At 60.8% G+C, this 20,277-nt stretch overlaps 3 protein-coding genes across 4 annotated transcripts in view; 1 reads left to right on the top strand and 2 right to left on the bottom strand.

Annotated features, from left to right (window-relative positions):
* Positions 1-20,277, bottom strand: part of NUDT22 (nudix hydrolase 22) — a 33,668-nt gene that overhangs the window by 2,892 nt on the left and 10,499 nt on the right. The window lies entirely within an intron of this gene.
* On the top strand, positions 243-2,687 carry TRPT1 (tRNA phosphotransferase 1). 2 transcript variants are annotated; one of them, XM_056131719.1, is made up of 7 exons: positions 243-432; positions 624-705; positions 1,529-1,698; positions 1,797-1,971; positions 2,173-2,229; positions 2,302-2,412; positions 2,536-2,687. In XM_056131719.1, the coding sequence occupies exons 1-7, from the start codon at positions 358-360 to the stop codon at positions 2,622-2,624; spliced, it is 759 nt and encodes a 252-aa protein (XP_055987694.1). In that variant the 5' UTR covers positions 243-357; the 3' UTR covers positions 2,625-2,687. The 2 variants fall into 2 exon arrangements, with proteins under 2 accessions (XP_055987694.1, XP_055987695.1); XM_056131720.1 differs by having other exon boundaries at positions 2,302-2,377; positions 2,536-2,654.
* Positions 2,644-18,846, bottom strand: FERMT3 (FERM domain containing kindlin 3). Its single transcript, XM_056131707.1, has 15 exons — positions 18,728-18,846; positions 17,763-17,935; positions 14,573-14,806; positions 12,967-13,086; positions 12,718-12,886; positions 12,527-12,629; positions 5,898-6,005; positions 5,673-5,807; positions 5,547-5,596; positions 5,343-5,467; positions 5,094-5,200; positions 4,565-4,795; positions 4,103-4,227; positions 3,347-3,488; positions 2,644-3,192 (listed from the first exon to the last, which is right to left on the bottom strand). The coding sequence occupies exons 2-15, from the start codon at positions 17,920-17,922 to the stop codon at positions 3,013-3,015; spliced, it is 1,989 nt and encodes a 662-aa protein (XP_055987682.1). The 5' UTR covers positions 17,923-17,935; positions 18,728-18,846; the 3' UTR covers positions 2,644-3,012.

The following is a 20,277-nucleotide window of genomic DNA, read 5'->3' as shown; positions in this document are numbered from 1 at the left end:
CTTCTTATTGGCCGGCTCCGGCGCGCAGGCTCGCGGGCCGCGGGGAGTCCGGAAGCGTCCTCGTGTGTCAGCGGTCGCCGCTGGTCGCTCCTTGGACGCCCGCCCTCCCGGCTATGCAGAAGGTCCTTCTGGAAGGGCCGACCCACGAGGCTGGAGTGCGGGGGCTCGGCCCCCTGGCTTTTCGTGGCGGACACACAGTGACTTTGGGACAAGTCTTGCCTGGGTACCAGGCGTGCAGTGAAAGGCAGGAGCAGACTGTCCCTCCTCGCAGCTCCCCGATCCCGGGGTTTGGTGACGGACCGGGCAGGGCGGACTTGGTTCCTCCAGGCTGCACTGACGCTGCCCCGCCGGCCGCCCATGGACTCTTCTGGAGGCAGGAGGCAGCAGGCAGCGGGGCCCAGGGAGAGGAGGGCTCACAGACCCCGGGAGCAGGTGCGCCCTTCCTTCCCCTCCCACATGGTGGGGGGCTGGGGAGGGGGCCTGCGCGCTGAATGGGGGGTTGCTCTGTGCTGGGCCTCAGGATTTGGGCAGCTCTGGGGGCTTCGTTCCCGTAGTCTCCTGCGGGGGGCTCCCTCAGCGTTCAGGGCTGGAGTGGGACAGGGGCTGCCTCTGGCCTCTTTCAGGATGCGAACGTGCGATTGTCCAAAGCCCTGTCCTACGCCCTGCGCCACGGCGCTCTGAAGTTGGGGCTTCCCATGGGGGCCGGTAAGTGAGGGAGGCTCTGGGAGAACACCCAAGTCCCTGGGCCCATGTGCAGAGGGACTGCACCACGGGGACAGCATAGAGGGAGGGCCCCTCTGCCCGCAGGGACAGGTAGGAGAAGCCCAGGGCACTGTGTCGTACCAGTGATAGATCCTCCGGGGAAGTCCTTCCAGCCAAATGCACTCGTGCATGCTGCCCAGCCATAGGCAGGAGTGTTGAACAAGTGATGCTTATTCCAAGTGTCCACTCCCTGTCCTGGAATGGGGGACTTTATGGGCTGGAGAAATGGCACAGCGGGTTAGGTGCTTGTCTCAAGCATGACGTGCCTGGGTGGTTTGATCCCTGGCACCTCACATGCCCAAGTGCTCCCCAGAGCCCCTCAAGGAGTGATCGCTGAGCGTAAAGGTAGGGGTAAATCTTGAGCACTACAGGCTGTAGCCCCCAAACACAAGTGAAATAAAATAGGGGGCCAGAGAGATAGTACAGCGGATAGTGTACTTGCCTTGTATGCAGCCGACCCAGGTTCGATCCCTCGCACCACATATGGTCAGGAGGGATTCTTGAGCACAGAGCCAGGAGTCAGTCCTGAACACCACCAGGTGTGACCCCAAAACCAAAATTTAAGAAAAGGAGTGATTTATGTCTGTGCCCCCGCCCCCATGGTGCATATCCTGTATGTTGAAGCAGCTGAGATCTAGAAAGGGCGGGGGGGGGTTCTAAAAGTCACTCAGGGCACCCCCACCACCTTAGGCTCTGTTCTGGTGGCCTGTGGCTCCCCGGCTAACACTAGCTCGGAGTTCAGCGCAGCCCACCTGCCTGCCTGCAGACGGCTTTGTGCCCCTGAGCGCCCTCCTGCAGCTGCCTCAGTTCCGAGGCTTCTCTGAGGAAGACGTGCGGCGCGTGGTGGACACCAATGAGAAGCAGCGGTTCGCCCTTCAGCCAGGGGACCCCGGTACTGGCCCCCTCATCCGGGCCAATCAGGGCCACTCCCTACAGGTGGGTGCTGAAGGAGACTGGGGAAGAGAACTGGGCAGGGGCGGGTGGGGGAAGCCTGCATGCGAGGAGGCCTCGTGGCTGCCCTCCCCCCATTCCAGGTGCCTGAGCTGGAGCTGACACCCCTGGAGACGCCGGAGGCCCTGCCCCCCGTGCTGGTGCATGGCACCTTCTGGCGCCACTGGCCTTCCATTCTGCGCAGCGGCCTGTCGTGCTGTGGGCGGACTCACATCCACCTGGCGCCAGGCCTGCCTGGGGACCCCAAGGTCACCAGCGGTCAGTGTCTCCCACGCCAGCCCCTCCCACCCACTCTGTCCTCTTGGGTCCTTTTCTGGACATTTCACAGCCTCTCATCCAAGTCCAAGATCATCCCATCGTGTTCCCCGTTCTGCTCCTGAGCCCAGGGCCCCCGCCTACCCCGGTTGTGCTGACCACAGCACCAAGGTCCCCAGTGCCCAGCTCCGGTTGTCTCCACAGGTCTGCGGGCAAACTGCGAAGTGGCTGTGTTCATTCATGGATCCCTGGCCCTGGCAGGTGAGTCTGCGCCCAGTGGGGATGGAGCGGGCCCCAGGGACGCCAGAACCACGGCTCTGGCTCTCTCTGCAGATGGAATCCCCTTCTTCCGCTCCGCCAATGGGGTGATCCTGACTCCAGGCAATGCTGAGGGCTTCCTGCCTCCCAAGTACTTCAAGGAGGCCCTGCAGCTCCGGCCCAGCCGTGAGAACCTCCCGCCACCTCCCTGCACCCTCCGTTCTGCCTGTCCCTCCCATCCTGCCTCTCATCCCACCCCCAGCCCCATCCTGTCTCCCATTTGCTAACTAATTCTTGCCTTTGTCTCAGGAAAGCCACTCTCCTTGTCTGGTGATGTAGAGACTGAGCGTCAGAATGGCTCCCAGCACTGGTCCAGAGGAAGAACAGTCCCCCAATAAAATATTTATTTAAAAGATAAAGGTATAAGATTAACAAAAGAGAAACTTCAGTTTGTACCATGAATTGTCAGTCGGTACCAGCAACTGGTCCATGAGCTCAAGAGACTATTTATCAGGCCAGGGTTGTCGGTCTTGGTCACTGGGACACCAGGGTAGGGGGCCCAGTGTGAGCCCAGGGCGCACCCTCCCTAGTCTGCAGGATGGGAGTCTGGCCCTAGCAGGTCCCTGGATTGCACAAAGCCAGCGGCAGCGGGTACATATGCCCCATTCGCTGCGTGTTTGGGGAGGGTGTGAGCAGTGCGTCCCAGGAGCAGTGCGTCCCAGGAGGTGTGGGCTTGGGAGTGGCCGTGGCAGGTGGTGAGTGGGGACGAGGGCAGAAAGACCAGCCTCAGAAAGCTTCGTGGCCTCCGGTGAGCTGGAGGAAAAGGTCTTCATCTAGTTCCTCCCCTCGGGCCCGCTCCCGCGTGGACAGGAAGATGTAGCCCCCGATGTACTCATGCACAATGCGGCAGCTGGCAGACATGCAGCTGAAAGCCACGTTGATGTGTTCGTCGAACTCGATGGCCACCTGCAGGGAGGACAGAGGACGTGGAAGGGAGAGGCTAGTACAGTGGAGCAGGAAGCAGCCCATTGGACCCCTAGTCTGGCTCCGCCCATAGCAGCCCCAGGCCCCGCCCACAGCGGCTCCAGCCCCCTCGGGCCCCGCCCCTACACCAGCCCACCTGCTGAATGTCCCAGTTGACATTCCACTGGCGCATATTACTGAAGCGCCAGGTCTTGACCACGTCACCCACAGCCAAGTCAATGCGGATTAGTCGGTTGTTGGCGATGCCCAGGATCTCGTCTTTCCTGCTCCCCTTGAACCTAGTCTCCGAAGGAAAAGTGTTGAGCTAGGACCCAGGCCTGCACGGTCCCGAAGTGCCCCACAGCGAGTGAATCAGCGGTGAAGGGAGCCAGGAAGGATCTCTGCACCCCGAAGGCACAGGAGCAGCTCAGAGGTAAGGCCCTTCCCTTGGAGTGTCCAACCTGTGTGTTACCTCCCCAGCACCACCTATGGTCCCTGGAGTCCCGCCAGGAGTCAGCCCTGAACACAGCCAAGGGTCCCAAAACCAAGATAAAAAAAGGTTCCCGAGGCCCCAAGTTTCCCCTTTGGAAAATGGGTGTCAGGAAAACGGCTGTCATTAGCATTCAGCAGCAGCAGGCAGCAGTGCCTTGCTGGGTCCAGATCATCATCCCCGTCTCACTCCCATCTCACACAGCTGCAGGCTCGGGACCTGGACGCTCCCCTGTCATTGCAGGCCTGTCCCTCTGAGATGCTGACAGAGGCCCAGGAGGGAAAGACCCAGCCAAGCTGTCGTGGGAACTGGCCCCCTGCCTGCCCGTTCTGACGCCTCTCTTGTCTGCTCTGGGGTGCACGATGGGGAACACACGGGCATCCATGACCAGGTCTGCGCGCGGAGAATGGGGCGGCCTCGTACCTGACAGTGAAATAGGAGATGCCGAAGTCGGGCAGGGACTGCCAGGCCTGGATGAAGCGCAGCTGGGCCTCGGACAGTGAGAGCTGGGCTACGTGCTGGTGGGCTTCCAGGATCCGCGGCGTGAGCTGTGCAACCCCACCAGTGAGGGCCAGCCCTCCTCGGCCTGCCCACATGACCAGGCAGCCCTCGGAACCTGGGCCAGGGCAGTGCCCAGGCCTGGGCCCCCGACGATCCTGCTCACCTCTACCCACAGGAGCTGAGCAGGTCTTTGAGGGGGACATGGATACAGGACCCCTCCCAAGACATGGGGACCAGCAGAGGAGTCCCTCTCTCGCAGGGACCCGTGTGCGGCAAAGGATGAGAAAGCTGGGGACCTCCCAGAGAGAGCGGGTATGGTGATCCTGGGGTGCAGCAAGCCCAGGTGGACACAACGGTTCAGCCCTGAGTCCACTCCCTTGGTACCTGCTTGGCCTTCAGCTTGCGCTGAAAGCGGGGGGCCACCAGGCCGTAGGGGTTGAGGCCCTCCGTGGTGGCATCGGGACCCTGTGTGGGGCCCCCGGAGCCCCCTCCGGAGCGCTGCAGGTTGAGGAAGGCCAGGATGGCCTGTACCTCACTGTTGTAGCTGCTGTCGGCCATGGTGCGGCCCTTGGAGGCCAGGCGGCAGGCGGCCATCCAATGGGCATACTGCTGCTCCTGTGGAGGAGGTGGGCAAGTGGGCAGCTTCTAGGAGGCTGGGGGTTCCCAAAGGCCCGGTCCCCCCACAGCAGCCGGCAAGTCCCGCCCCTCTAAGCCCAGCCCCTAGCTGATGCTGGCCCTGCCCACCGTCCACTCCCATCTTACCACCCAGTCTCACCCCTCCAGGCCCCGCCCCGCCCACCACTAGCACCGCCCTGTCTATCAACTAGCCCCGCCCCCAGACCAACAGGTCCCACCCCACCCACCACCTAGCTCCGCCCCCCAGGCCCAGCAGGCCCAACCCGGCCCCACTCACATCCTGGCACCGCAGGTGGATTTCACTCATGCCCTCCGGGGAGGGCACCAGGAGTTTGATGCAGAACTTCTGGCTTGAGACATTGACGTCGGGGACCACTTCACAGCCTGGAGGGTAAAAAAGGCTTGTCTAGAAGGTCAGGGAGAAGGGTTCTGAGCTGGAGCATGGGGGGCGCATCTTTCCCAGCCCCCCAAAGGGAGGCTGTGAGCACCCCCATTCTCAGCGCCGGTCCCCGTCCTGGCCACTCACTCTTGAGGTTAAGCTGTTGGATGGGGTCCCCCGGGGCCTCCTCCTGGTTCTTGTAGTAAGACAACGTGGTGTCCTTGAAAACCACCCAGTGCTGGCGGTACCCCTTCAGGGTCAGCTTCCGCGGCCTGCGGGTGGGCACGGAGGGTTCGAGGGCTGCCCCCGCCCCTCCCCTTCTCTACCCCCCCCCCCCCCGCCCTCACTCACCGGAAGATGCGCAGATTGTCCTTGAGCTCCGGGATGGTGGTGAGGCTGTCCTGCGGAGCGGGGGAGTCAGAGGGGAGCCCGGGGTTGCAGGCTCCACCCGGACCCCCACGCGGGCGCCCTGCTCACCAGCACTTCGTTGGGCGTCGAGCCCTCCAGCTTCACCTCCAGGTTGTTCAGGGCTGCGTCCAGGTCGTCCAGCCCCGGGTCGGAGCCGGCCTGCTCGCCCACCTCCCCGCTTTGGGTCAGCTTGTTAATGTGGTACTGGGGTGGGAGGGAGGGGGGACTGAGCGAGCCGCAAAGGCGCCCCACTACGCCCCGCCCCTGCCCCGCCCCCTGCCCCGCCCCCCGCACCTGCAGCGCAGCGAACACCATCATCTCCTCTTCCGTGCAGTCCGTCTCCTCCAGCAGCAGGTCCCAGCGCGCCTGCTCGTACAGCTGCGTCAGCCGCACCGGGTCCGTCTGCGGAGGGGTGGCACGTCCTTGTCAGGCGCCACTGGCCCCAGCACCCTCGCACCCGGCCTCCGAGTCTCCACCTGACAATGGCCTGGCCGGTGCTCCACCGGCCCCAGCTTGGCGCATCCTATGTGCCCAGGTCAGCGTGCAGCAGCGGGCCCAGGGCACCGAGCAAGCTCATGTCCCCATCAGGGCACAGTCTAATGCCACAGAGGCACGGGAGGCGTGTCCAGGGGCACCCACATGGGCTCCCGGGCAAGGACATCACAAGCTCGGTGGTGGGGAGAGCGAAGGGAGATGAGTCCGCTGTGCTAAGGCTCCAACCCAATCTTTTTTTTTTTTTAAACTCTTTGGGTCACACCCACTGATGCTCCTGGCAGTGCATTGGGGGACCCTATGGGGCCCGGGGGCTACTGCAGGATACTTGAGACCTGGGGGTAATCAAGGGGCTGTGGAAGGGATGCCGGGGAGAAGGCTCCAGGGCCCACAGCCCGTGCTACCTCTGAAGTCCCCAAAACTGCTAGTAAAGGCTGACCCCAAAGGACAAGGAAGAGTGAGTGGGAGAGACAGGTCACGGGGAGTTTGGTCTTTTTTTTTTTTCTTTTTGGGTCACACCCGGCATTGCACAGGGGTTATTCCTTGTTCATGCACTCAGGAATTACTCCTGGAAGTACTCAGGGAACCATATGGGATGCGGGGGATCGAACCCGGGTTGGCTGCACACAAGGCAAACACCCTACCCGCTGTGCTATGGCTCCAGCCCGATCTTTTTTTTTTTAAGCTTTTTGCGTCACACCCACCGATGCTCAGGGGTTAGTCCTGGCAGAGCATGGGGGACCCTATGGGATGCCGGGGATTGAACCCGGGTCGGCCACGTGCAAAGTAAATGCCCTCCCTGCTGTACTATCGCTTGGCCCCAGTCAAGGGGAATTTGGAGGGTGGGAAACAAGAGCAGAAGGGCTGGCAGGGGCAGGAGGGAAGCCGGGGTCTCTCCGGCCCCCATCTGTGCAAGGCTGGCGGGACCCTGACTTCTGAGAGGGGCAGAAAGCCAGACGCTAAAGAACTAAGGGCTGGACTAAAGCGCCCATTCACGTGGGACCCAGTGAGAGCTGCAGAAAGGGGCACACGGGCGGGTGTTTGCAGCCAGGGATGCCCACTGGGCTTGGCACATCTTGAGCTGCTTCCCGGGACACAGAACAAGAGGTGGGGGGCGTGCATTCAGAGCTCCAGGACAAGTGGGGTGAGGGTGTCCCGGCCACCATTCCAAACCTGTCCGCAGACCCTCTGGCCCCTGCTCCCCACACTCCAGGCCTCCACAGCACTAGGGCAGGAGGAAGCCCACACGTGTGGACACCCCCCAAGCACCAGGCCCCCTTCATACCTTCAGGTTTCTAGTGTCTTAGAGCCTCTGCTAATCGTGGACAGGATGAGGGTTTCCCACGGTAAGAAAGCTGATGGCAAGGACATGGGATGGGGCGGGGACAGAGAGCGGGAGGAAGGAAAATCGGGCGGCAGGGAGCCCAGGAAACTCTAACCACAAGTCATCCTTAGAAACTGCTGCACTTAGAAAATAAAAATAGGGGCTGAAGCAATAGCACAGCCGATAGGGCATTTGCCTTGCACACAGTCAATCCGGGTTCGATTCCCAACATCCCATATGGTCCTCCGAGCACTCCCAGGAGTAATTCCTGAGTGCAGAGTCTAGGAGTAACCCCTGTGCAGTGCCAGGTGTGACCCCAAAAAACAAAATATTTTTAAAAAATAAAGAAAACAAGAATAGGGGCTGGAGCAATAGTACAGTGGACAGGGTGTTTGCCTTGCATATGGTTGACCCGGGTTCAATCCCCGGCATCTCATATAGTCCCCCAAGCAACGCCAGGAGTAATTCCTGAGTGCAGAGCTAGGAATAACCCCTGAGCATCACCGAGTGTGATCCAAAAAGAAAAAAAAAAAAGAAAAGAAGAATAAGACATAAGACTCTGAGTAGCATAGCCGGGAGGGCGCTTGCCTTATATGCGGCTGACCCAGGTTCGATCCCTGGCATTCCACACCACCCCCCACTGGGTACCGCCAGGAGTAAGTCGTGAGCATCACCAGGTGTGACCCCAAAAACAAACTGACCGCAAAGTGAGAAAGGGACTCCTTTCATTAATCATCCAGGAAAAGTTAACTAAATCCCCCTAAAGGACACCTGGGATCTTCTGAGTTTGGGGGTGGGAGGGAGAATGACAGTCACTGAGCGCCAGGGAACTTTCTGCAGCGTTGGAAACAGTCTAACGCTTGCGCAACTGTTTACGTTTATCAAAAACAATCGAACTGCTTGTTTACAGTGAGCAATACTCATGGCAGGAAGTCAGACCTCAGGGAAGCTGTTTAAAACAGCAAATAAACAAGCAGCCCACACGAGGTGCAGGCACAAGCCAAGGAGAACGGCGCCCGGGGCAGGCAGTGTGGGAGAAGGGGGGGGGGAGCGGGGGGGGCCCTGGCCGGCTCCTGTGGGGGTCGGCGATGGGGCAGCTGTGGCGGACACTCATCCACCGTGCAGCCCTCCATGGCCTGTCTCGGAGCAACCACGCCTGGGTCCCCGGAAGACAGACACAGGAACTTCTCACATTTCTGTGCATCGCCAGCCAAGAAGGGCCTGTCCCGCCGCCCAGGGCCGAGAAGGGGAGATGATGGCGGCAGACTGACCTCAGAGTCACCCAGGGAAAAGATGACTTACGGCTCCAGGCCACCGGGAGGATGCGGGGATAAGGTCCGGGGAGAGGACCATGCCTTGTCCCTGCTGCAAACCTCAACCCACTAAACTGGTATCAGAAGTAGCATCAGTGCGGGGTGAGGACAATAGGCAGGAAAAGGATGCTGACCTAGGACATGGCTGACCTGGGAGATGGGGTCCTGGGAGATGGTGCTGGGGATGACTTTAATCCCCAGCACCACCTATATGGTCCCCTGAGCTCTCCTGGTGCCATCCCTGAGCACAGAGCCAGGGAGCAGCCCTGAGCACCAAAAACCAAAGCAAGAAGTATCGTTACTGGACAGGGTGGTAAGTTTCAGGGGTAGGAAATGTATCTATGTGGGAAATCCCTGAGTGTATCTGCTCACTACACACACACAGAAGGGACATTTAACACCTATGGGAAATATTACCCAGAAAGGGATAGATGAGCCCAAGTCAGGGGCTGGAGCAACAGCACAGCGGGTAGGGCGTTTGCCTTGCACGTAGGGGACTTGGGTTCGATTCCCAGCATCCCATATGGTCCCCCGAGCACCGATAGGAGCAATTCCTGAGTGCAGAGCCAGAAGTATCCCCTGTGAACCACCGGATATGACCCAGAAACAAACGAAAGTTGAGGGGATTTCTCCAGTCAAGTCAAACTATCAGTCATATGAGGGTAGACCTTTCTGGGCCTAATTTTCTTTTTCTTTTCAGCAAAGTAATTTTTAAAAAACTTACTTAGAAAGATGTGAAGTGAGAAGAAGAGAGGAAGTACATGTTCAAGAGAGAACACGGGCTTCTCTGGAGAGGAAAAAACTAAGAGACAGAGAGGCAAACAAGTGAGACATGTGTTCGAGGGAGAACACAGGCTTGAGGAGTCGCGGGTCCAGTATGTCTAAGTGTTTCACGTCTCTTTTAGGGGAAACTTTTGAAATCCATACTCCAACGAGATGGGGTATCCGCTAGAAAAAGAGAGAGAGCCAGCCAGAGCGACAGCATCGCAGGTGAAGCACCTGCCTTGCATGCACCTGAGCTGGGTTCAATCCTTAGCAGCTCCAGGATGGTCCCTGAGCACAGCCAAGTGTGGCCCCCAAACAATCACACCAACAGAACACAGCACAGAACTAATACATGGGCCAGAGAGATAGTACAGCAGGTAGGCCCTTGCCTTACATGCAGCCGATTTGGTTTCAAACCCAGCACTGCATCCCCTGAGCACCACCAGGATGATCCCTCAGCACAGAGCCTGGAGTGAGCCCTGAGCACTGCTGGGTATGTCGCGCCACCCCCCTCCCCCCAGGAACAAGAGAAAGATTCAGGAACCAGGAAGTCCAGTAAGGAAGTCCCAGAATAGTGGCCAGAAGTTGCAGCCTTGGGGCTGGAGTGATAGCACAGCGGTAGGGCGTTTGCCTTGCATGCGGCCAACCCGGGTTCGATTCCCAGCATCCCATATGGTCCCCCAAGCACCACCAGGAGTAATTCCTGAGTGCAGAGCCAGGAGGAACCCCTGAGCATCACTGGGTGTGACCCCACCCCCCACCAGAAAAAAAGAAGTTGCAGCCTTCGAGCCACACTGGAGTCACACAAGAAGGGGTTGGTTCTGGAACATTCCACCCAGTCACAGTAAAGACACCCCCCTCCCCTTGGCAGGCTGCACCCTGGTGGGCTCAGGGTGCCGGGATCAAACCTGGTTCTACCATGTGCAAGGCAGCACATTTCCGGCTGTACCATCTCTCTGGCCCTGTGGGGTCTCTTCTAAGTGTGCATCGTGAATAGAAAAAATAAGTAAAAATAAAATATAGCTATGATGAACTCCAAGAAAAATGTGACCAAGAAAGGAAGTGTGGTGACTGTGTGGCTTAGCTAACAATACTATTTATGTGTTACTATTAATGGCCACGACCATGTTGTTTTAACCAAAAACCGTAACTCAATTGGAAAGGCACAAAGGACTGTGTGTGCAGTAGTGGCTGCCGCTGAGTCACCAGCATCTTTACAAATCCAAAGCTCGGGAGGCCTGAGACATGGGACAGCGGGCACTGCACGGGCCTTGCACTTGGCCAAGCCTGGCTTGATGCCTGGCCCCACATCTGGTTGCCTGAGCACCACCAGGAATGATCCCTGAGCACAGGTTGAGAAGTAGTCTCTGAGCACCTCTGAATATGGCCCCAAACGCACAGGGGGTGGGAAAAAAGACCCTAATAACAAAACTGGGAGCTAATATTTGAAATAAAAAAATTAAGGAGGGCCAGAGCAAGAGGACGGAGGGTAGGGCGTTTGCCTTGCACATGGTCAACCCAAGTTCGATCCCCAGCATCCCATATGGTCCCCCAAGCACCACCAGGAGTAATTCCGGAGTACAGAGCCAGGAGGAACCCCTGAGCATCACTAAGTGTGACCCAAAAAGCAAAAAAAAAAAAAAATAGGGGCTGGAGCAATAGGACAGCGGGGAGGGCATTTGCCTTGACGCGGCCAACCCGGGTTTGATTCCCAGCATCCCATATGGTCCTCTGAGCACCGCCAGGGGTGATTCCTGAGTGCAGAGCCAGGAGTAACCCCTGTGAATCGCTGGGTGTGACCCAAAAAGCAGAAAATAAAATAAAATAAAAATAAATAAATAAAATAAAATAAGGAAGGCTGGCAAGAACTCAAAGGACTGGGCTCACACTTTGCATGCAGGAAGTCCAGGTTCAATACCCAGCACTGCATGGTCTCCCGAGCAATGCTGGGTGAGACTTCTGAGCACCGGGCCAAGAGTAGCCCTGAACACCACCAGGTGTGGCCCCAAAACTAGAAAGTAAGAGGAAGGAAGAAAGGAGCCAGGAAGACAGTACGGGGTGAAGTTGCTTGTCCTGCATCCCATCTGGTCAGTTTGAATCTTTCCCCACACTGCCCTCAACGCCTCTGGGGTCACCCCGGAACACCGAGCCACGGTGGGGATGGGGGGGGCCCATCAAGGGTTCGTGGGTGGGCCCATGGGTGGTGACTGTGGGTGGGATCAGAGACACAGGATAGGTTTGCTGAGAAGAGGGAGTTGGGGATCACCTGTGGGAGGGACTTGGAGGCAGGATTTCAGGTGCCAGAGCACAGGACCCGGGGCAACTGCACACGGCAGGGAAAGGGGACAGAAGGGCTGGAGGCAACTGTCATGTGGGGAGACCATATGGGTTTCCGGAGTTCGAACCCAGGTCAGCCACGTGTAAGACAAACCCTCTACCCGCTGTTCTATTGCGTCAGCCCTGAGAAGTGCTTTTTCTTTTTTTTCTTTTTTTTTTTTTTTTGCTTTTTGGGTCACACCCGGCGATGCACAGGAATTACTCCTGGTTCATGCACTCAGGAATTACTCCTGGCAGTGCTCGGGGGACCATATGGGATGCTGGGAATCGAACCCGGGTCGGCTGCGTGCAAGGCAAACACCCTACCTGCTGTGCTATCACTCCAGCCCTGAGAAGTGCGTTTTGAGAGACATACATACACGGAGCCCTTTGGTTGCTGGGGAGACCAGAAGCAGGGAGACAGATGCACCTGCGTGTCCCTGCAGGCACCAGGGCCACCCCCTCCAGGAAGCCCTCCCTGAGTGCACACCAAGCAGGCTTCCAGGAGCGAGCACCACCATCGACATTGGCCTGTGCTCCTCACCTGCCCGCGCCCTGGAGAGGCGAGGCCTTTGCCTCAGCCTGGCCCTGCGCTGTGTTGGCAAGAGCAAACTGGGGGATGGCTAGATGGACACACGGACAGACGTGACAAGAAATAAATGGAACCCTGATCCCCTGCCCACATCTGGGGGGCTCGGACCCCCACGGCTCACCTTGGGGTCCAGGTCCAAGAAACTGTAGTACTTAAAACGCAGCCAGAGCGTGTCCCCGGCGTTGATGCCCTGCTGCATGAGGCACCGGGACGAGTCCAGCCACCTGGAGGCGATGCAAGGCGTCAGGGGTCGGGGGTCAGGGATCAGGGCTGAGTCCTGGTGGTGGGGCAGGTTTTCAGGGCGAGGGGCACCTGCTGTGCAGCTGGGTCTTGTCGGGCAGGGAGCCAGGCCGCGGCAGGCGCTGCAGCAGGTTTGGGTCGGGCAGAGGCTGCGGGAGGCTGAGCATTCGGTAGCAGGCCTCGGCATGGGCGCTGTCCGAGAAGTGGGCCGGCATCCCCCGGAACAGCACGGGGGCCACACCTGGGGGTCGCTCAGCGTCAGTGTTCGCGGCTGGGTCCTGCACCCATCCCCCAACTCCTTCCCGCCCCCGCGGTGCTCACCCCCAGCCAGGACCACCTTCGTGAGGTCATAGACCTCCTCCTCCGCCTCCTTCTCCTTCTTCTTCTTCTCCTTCTTCTCGGGAGCACGGAGCAGAGACAGCTCCTCGGGGTGACGGATACCTGGGGGAGCTGGGCCTCAGGATCCCGGGTGGGGGGGGAGCAGGCCTTGGGGTCCCTAGGGGGGGTCTCTGGGCTTCGGGGTCCCTTGGGGGAGCTGGGTGTCAGGATCCCGGGGGGAAGTAGGCCTCAGGATCCCTGGGGGGTCTCTGGGCTTTGGGGTCCCTAGGGGAGCTTGGCCTCAGGATCCCGGGTGGGGGCAAGTAGGCCTTGAGGTTCCTGGGAGGGTCCCTGGGCTTCGGGGTCCCTCGGGGAGCTGGGCCTGAGGATTCCGGGGGGGGAAGTAGGCCTTGGGGTCCCTGAGGGTCTCTGGGCTTTGGGGTCCCTCGGGGGAGCTGGGTGTCAGGATCCTGGGGGGAAGTAGGCTTCAGGGCCCCTGGGGGTCTCTGGGCTTTGGGGTCCCTAGAGGAGCTGGGCCTCAGGATCCCTGGGGGGAGTAGGCCTTGGGGTCTCTAGGTGGGTCTCTGGGCTTTGGGGTCCCTTGGGGGAGCTGGGTGTCAGGATCCCGGGGGGAAGTAGGTCTCGGGGTCCCTGGGGGGTCTCTGGGCTTTGGGGTCCCTAGGGAAGCTTGGCTTCAGGATCCCGGGTTGGGGGGAGTAGGCCTTGAGGTCCCTGGGGGGGGTCTCTGGGCTTTGGGATCCCTTGGGGAGCTGGGCCTCAGGATCCCTGGGGGGAGTAGGCCTTGGGGTCTCTGGGGGGTTCTCTAGGCTTCGGGGTCCCTTGGGGAGCTGGACCTCAGGATCCCAGGGGGAAATGCACCTCGAGGTCCCTGGGGGTCTCTGGGCTTCGGGGTCTCTTGGGGGAGCTGGGTGTCAGGATCCCAGGGGGAAGTAGGCCTCGGGGTCCCTGGGAGGTCTCTGGGCTTCGGGGTCCCTCGGGAAACTGGGCCTCAGGATCCCAAGAGGAAATGGGCCTTAGGGTCTCTGGGGGTCTCTGGGCTTTGGGGTCCCTAGGGGAGCTGGCCCTTGGGTTCCCTGGGGGGAATGGGCCTCGGTCCCTGGGAGATGGATCTTGGGGTCTCTGGGAAGCTGGGCCTCGGGGTCCCTGGGGTGAAATAGGCCTTGGGGTCCCTGGGGGTGTCTGGGCTTTGGGGTCGCTAGAGAAGCTGGCCCTCGGGTTCCCTGGGGGAAATGGGCCTCGGGGTCGCTGGGAGGGATGGATCTTGGGGTCTCTGGGAAGCTGAGCCTCGGGGTCCCTGGGGATCTCCGGGCTTTGGGGCTCCCAGGGGAGCTGGGCCTCGGGTTCCCTGGGGGGAATGGGCCTCGGGGTCCCTGAGAGGGATGGATCTTGGGGTCTCTGGGAAGTTGGGCCTCGGGGTCCGTGGAAGGAAATGGGCCTTGGGGTCCCTGGGGGGAAATGGGCTTTGGGGTCCCTGGGGGGAAATGGGTCTTGGGGTCCCTGGGAAGCTGGGCCCCTGGGCCTCGGGATCCCTGGGGGAATGGGCCTCGGGGCCCCTGGATGCTGGGCCTGGCCACGTGCCCCGACTCACTGAGCAGGCGGCAGGCGGCGGCCACGGCCTGGAAGAGGGGCTGCGAGAAGCTAAGGCGCAGGCGCAGTGCGCGCCGGTTGGGCATGCGCAGCAGCACGGGCCGGTGCTGCGGGCCGAAGAAGAGGCGCGCGTCGGCCAGGATGCCGTACTTGTCCAGCGTCCAGTGCGTCTGCAGCAGCCACTGCCGCTTCTGCTCCCACCAGATGGCGTGGTCCGACCAGTCCTGCTTCCGATCTGGGGTCCGGGGGAGGGAAGACGGGGTGCCCATCAGACCTGGGGGCCTGCCCAGCCGTCCTCCCCTCTGGCCCCCACGCTGGGGCCCGGATGGCTGGGCAGGGTCAGGCTCTCCCTCCGGCCTCGCCCAGGCTGAGGTCCCAGAGCCCCGCCTGCTCCGGACTCAGCAGCTAGGACTGGGTGACCCAAGTGTCCCTGCTGAATTGCCCCCAGCCCATGGACCACTGCGTCCCACCGGTTCCGGGTGGTGGTCTCTGTCTCTCTGGCCTCCCGAAAACTGGGGCGCAGCAATGGGCTGGGGTGAATTCTGGGAGCTTGGCTCAGGCCCCAGGGTCCCAGTCTGCGAGGCGGGTGTCATTCCCACCCGCGGCGTAAGTCCATGTAGGCGACTCTTAGTGACAAAGATGAGATTGGGGCTGGAGCGATAGTACAGCGGGTAGAGCTTTTGCCTTGCACACGACCGACCAGGGTTCGATTCCCAGCATCCTATATCCCCCAAGCACTGCCAGGAGTAATTCCTGAGTGCATGAGCCAGGAGTAACCCCTGTGCATGGCCGGGGGTGACCCAAGAAGGAGAAAAAAAAATGAGACTCTTGGTGATGGTACTGGCTCCTGGCTGGCCCTCAGGGAAGTGTGGCTTTCTAGAGTGGGTCTGGCTCACTCTGCACCCCGGTTCCCTCCAACCCTGATGATGTTGCAGGAAGCTGAGTCAGGAAAGGAGTTTCTCTGTTGGGATCCCGGGCTGGATGTCCAGTGTTTTTTTTTTTGGGGGGGGGGGATGTTTTGTGTTTTTGGCCACACCTGGGGGTACTCAGGGCTAACTCCTGGCTCTGCACTCAGGGATCAGTCCTGGAGGGCTGGGGGGGGGGAACAGGGGTGTTGGGGATTGAACCTGGGCCAGCTGTGTGCAAGGCAAACGCCCTCCCTGCTGTAGTCTGGCTCCGGCCCCAAGGGGTGGGTATTTTTGGTACCACTCCGGGGGTGCTCTTGCTCTGTGTTTGGGGCACGCGATGCCAGGGATTGAACTTGGGCCTCCTCCACGTGACGCCTGTGCTTAGGGGAGCTTTGGGCTCACTGTCCAGCTCTGGCTCACCTGGGAGCCCCCTTCTCTGGGTCCCCATTCTGTGCTTGGTTTCAGGGTACATTCAGGACATCCCCTGGGCATGTGGGGGCTTCGTCACAGACTTAGAACTGATTGGGGGGGTGCGGTGTGCAGATACCACCTCTGGGCTGAAGGCTGTCTCTGCCTGATACCCCTTGGTCCCCTTCTCTCCCCTGGGCACTGCCCAGAGGTTGGCTGCTGAGCGGTGATCAGCCACAGCTGATACTAGAGGCACATCTTTTTTTGGGGGGGGTCACACCCTGCGATGCACTCAGGAATTACCCCTGGCGGTGCTCAGGGACCATATGGGATGCTGGGAATCGAACCCAGGTTGGCCTCCTCGTGCAAGGCAAACGCCCTCCCCACTGTGCTATCGCTCCAGCCCCTGAAGCACATCTTCTTGTGACACCTCTCAGAAGACATTTGTCACCCCACTTTGGGGTGTCCTCTGTCACCCCATTTCTGTGGCCGAGATCACAGGCCGGGAAAATGAGACCTGCACTGTGGCTCTTGTCCTATCTTTTGTTCTCCTTTTGGGGTCACCCCGCTGATCCTTGGGGGACCAAGCAGTGCCAGGGGGGAAGCCGGGACTCCTGCATCCAGGTTCAGCCCTTTGAACCGTCTCCCCTTGTCTTCACCGCCTCCCCGCTGCCCTCTTGGGCTTCAGCCGGGGTTCTCTTCTCCCTCCCTGGGGTCTCAGCCCCAGCGGCCCCCCCCCCCCCGCTTCCTCCTCCCAGCAGCCTTTGCTTCAGGCCAGCCTGAATGCCACCCCCCACCACTCCCCAGGTGCCTGAGCCTGCACAGAAGTGCCACCCCACGTCTGAGTGTCTGAGTTCCAAGGACATCTGTCCCCCATCAGGCAGAGCACCCCTGTCATTAATGCACGTGCTCCCCATCTTCCTGCTCACCTTCCTCTCCACCATCCCCACCTGTCACATGTTCCCGAGGGTCCTCCTGACCTGTCACCCTCCTCCCCACCCTAGAGACCCCAGTTCAGAAACCCACCCCCAGCCCCCCCCGGCACCTCCCGTGGACCCGCGTGGATCCCGGGAGCCTCCGCCGGGGACCGGCTGCCCCGACTTCCCCTTTAGGCCTCATGCATGGGGGTGCCCTGCCTTGGGGGCCTTCCGGCCTGCTTGGGGCGCTGGCTCAGCCCGGCCTGTGTCTCCTCAGGGACCCTCTGTTATGCACTTCCGCTTTCATAGTCCCTTTAGGCCCTATGTTCTGGAAACTTCCCTCCGCCATCAGCCCAGGCTCCCACTGTCCCAGGGCCCTGCTCTCCACAGATAGCTCTCAATTGCCTGTGGGGGCCACCCACCCCCTCCTCAGGGGCCCGCACCAGGCTCCTGGCAGAGGCTATGGGGGGGTGGGGGGTGTCTGCCTTCCGGGTACGGCTAATCGGGGGACTCCTGTTGCCCTCCCAGGAAGGGGCGGCTCTGCCCCCACAGGGAAGGGCCCCCATTGTCCCCCAAGGCACAGACACGTCTCCTGGGCCTGCTCCTCTGGGGGCAGATACCACAGAGGCTCTGCTGCAACTTCCTGTGGGGGCAGGGCCCGTCCCCAGGGTTCGCCTTCCGCCCTCAGACCCCACTGGGCTCCCCTCCAAACCCTTACTATGCCTGTGGCCCAGGCCAGGACAGGGGGATACGGGACCCTCCGCCCCCAACAGCAACAGCAGAAGCAGCAGAGCAGGAGGAGGGGAGGGAAGTCGGGAGGGGAAGTTGGGGAAAGGACTTTTTTGGAAGCGAATGATTAAGCGGAGGCCTGAGTCACGGGCACCCCTATCGAGGCCTTTGCAGCTGGGGTGGCCCGGAAGTGCCTGGGACAGGGCGGCAGCAGGGAGGGGACACTCACTGATGTCCTCCACGATCTTCAGGAGCACCCCGCCGATGTGCGACTCCCCCGTGACCCGGAGGGTCACCGACTGGGCCTCGGGGTCGTCCTCGCCCACAAACACCCGCAGCTCCCAGGACGAGTCGATGTAGTCCCCGGAGGCCGTTTTCATGCCCGCCATGGCTGCTGGGGTTCTGCAAGGGGGTGGCAAGGGGCAAGGTGGGCAGGATCTGGGGGCCACACGCAGGGAGACTGCCCAGTCTTGTAGGACACGGGTGTCCGATTGTTCCCTCCAGCCTTGTACCCTCCCCACCACAAGGACCCTCAGAGATAAGCCTTCCAGCATCTGCTTCCTGCCGGTGGGCACAGGGGCCGGGGTCGGAGCAAGAAGAGCTCGCTCAAGGCCACCCAGCTCCGTGCTGGCCGGGCCTGGCACGATCGATCGTCTACCCCCTGCCCGCAGCTCACCCCAGCCCACCCACAAACGGCCCCTCAGGTCAGAAAAGGGCTCCAGGGCGGGAAGTGAGTACAGTGGTCAGGCACACAGCCGACCCCAGGCCGACCTCTGGCACTGCAGATGGTCTCCTGAGCTCCACCAGGAGTGACCCCTAGGCACAAAGCCAAGAGTAGCCCCTGAGCACCCTCAGGTATGGACTGACTCCCTCCATGCCCCCCAAAATAAAAAGAATAACAGAAAGGACTGTGGGGTCCAGGAGATGGTACAAAGAATAAAAACTCATACTTTGTGCATGGAGTCACCAGGCTTGATCCTCGGTACCAACAGGCGCAACCCGGAGCCCCCCGGGAGTAGCCCCTAAGCACTACCCCGTATGCCCCCATCCCCCAAAAGAACGACAAGGAGAACGGCTGCAATCTGCACCAAACTCAACCCAACTCCCCGGAAGGGGCAACTCCCCAGGGCAGTGCGCGCTGGCGGGGGGTCCCTCCTAGGAGAGGATCCTGGGGCCACTGCTGAGCCCGCTTACCTTGCCCACAGGGGTGAGGGGCTAGAACGTGGCCACTCCGGGCCTCAGAGGTGCACCTGCTGGCCGCAGCGTGCCTCCTCTCGGCTTTCTCTTTGGAGCTTCCTGCAGAGGGCAACGCCGCCGGTGCCTTATCACCAGCAGGGCGGGCTCTGCCCCTCCCCAGGGCGGGCAGGCGGCAGGCAGGCGTGGGTGCAGGAAGCAAACTACCAGGGTGCTGTGGGTTCCCGGGGCCCCCCGCCCAGTGAGCACAGGAAGCGAGGGAGGCCCGAAGCCACCCCACAGTCCTCATTTGGAGGAAGTGAGGTTCACTGGGAGCCGTGGCCTCGCTTTAGAGCCGGGGGCCGCCTTTGGTCCAACACATCCCTGAGGTGTGGCGTGACGGTAAGCCTGCAGAGCCGGGCCAATGTCCACCTCTGTCCAGTGAACCTCTGTCCTCGTGGCCACTGATCCCCACTGCACTGCACTGCACTGCACTGTCCTGTTGTTCATCGATTTGCTCCAGCGGGCACCGGTAACGTCTCCATTGTGAGATTTGGTGTTACTGCTTTTGGCATATTGAATATGCCACGGGGAACTTGCCAGGCTCTGCTGTGCGGGTGAGATACTCTTGGTAGCTTGCCGGGCTCTCCAAGAGGGGCAGAGGAATCAAACCCAGGTTGGCCGCGTTCAAGGCAAACGCCCTACCCGCTGTGCTATCGCTCCAGCCTTGACCCTCACTAAGGCCTCCATTTTCAAACCTGCCAAACTCAGAGGTGTAGTGGCCGGGTCATCGCTAGTCCCTGCCCACACCTGCCTCAGAGCCCCCCAGCTGGCCCCGCCAGGCCACGTGAACCTCGTGGTCAGGTCACTGGGCAAATGTCCGCTCAGATGGACCCTGGCAGGCCAGTGGAAGTTAGTTTGCGAATGGAGAGGACAGAGCTGACAGACTCTTCTCCCGCAGGGTGCCCCCAGAACAGGGAGGCAGGGGGTGGGGGTCCCAGGGAAACGCTGGTTTGGGGCCAGCTGAGGCAGCAGGATGAGTAGCTCTCAACAAGGGACCTTGGACAAACACGGGGCTGTCCTTCAACCTGCCTCAAAGGCCTCTGAGACTGCCTGCTGCCCCCTGCCCGAAGTATCCAGGCTGCAGCTGGGCCCCACCCACTAGGGGAACCCGCGGCTCTGGGGAGCACGTGTCCCCCTCCTGTTCCCGGGAGGACAGCACCACCTAGTGACAGCTGCGTGGCCAAGGCCACCAACCCCGAACAAGGAAACCACTATAGGCGCCACTAAGGCCCTTGGCCGCTCATTCCCTGGGGCGCTGTTCAAATCCCTAGCAGTGGACATGGTCCAGGGGTCACTCCCGAGCAGAGCTGGGAATGGCAGAGCCTCAAATCCAAGGGACATAGTGCAGGGACCAGGGTGCACGAAAGGCATGTGTCCAGCCCACCCCCAACCAGTGCTGCTGGGTGTGGCCTGGGGGCCTCTGGGTGGTCTTGCCCAAAGCTCTTGTTTCAGGATATCCGGTGTTCAGGGCTGGCAGGGATCAGAGGACCATAAAGCAAGTGGCCTGC

Source organism: Sorex fumeus, unplaced genomic scaffold (assembly GCF_029834395.1).
Source record: "Sorex fumeus unplaced genomic scaffold, SorFum_2.1 ptg000093l, whole genome shotgun sequence".
In the NCBI taxonomy this organism is placed as follows: domain Eukaryota; kingdom Metazoa; phylum Chordata; class Mammalia; order Eulipotyphla; family Soricidae; genus Sorex; species Sorex fumeus.
The sequence above is the reverse complement of the archived record's forward strand: the minus strand, read 5'-3'. Positions and strand labels throughout refer to the sequence as shown.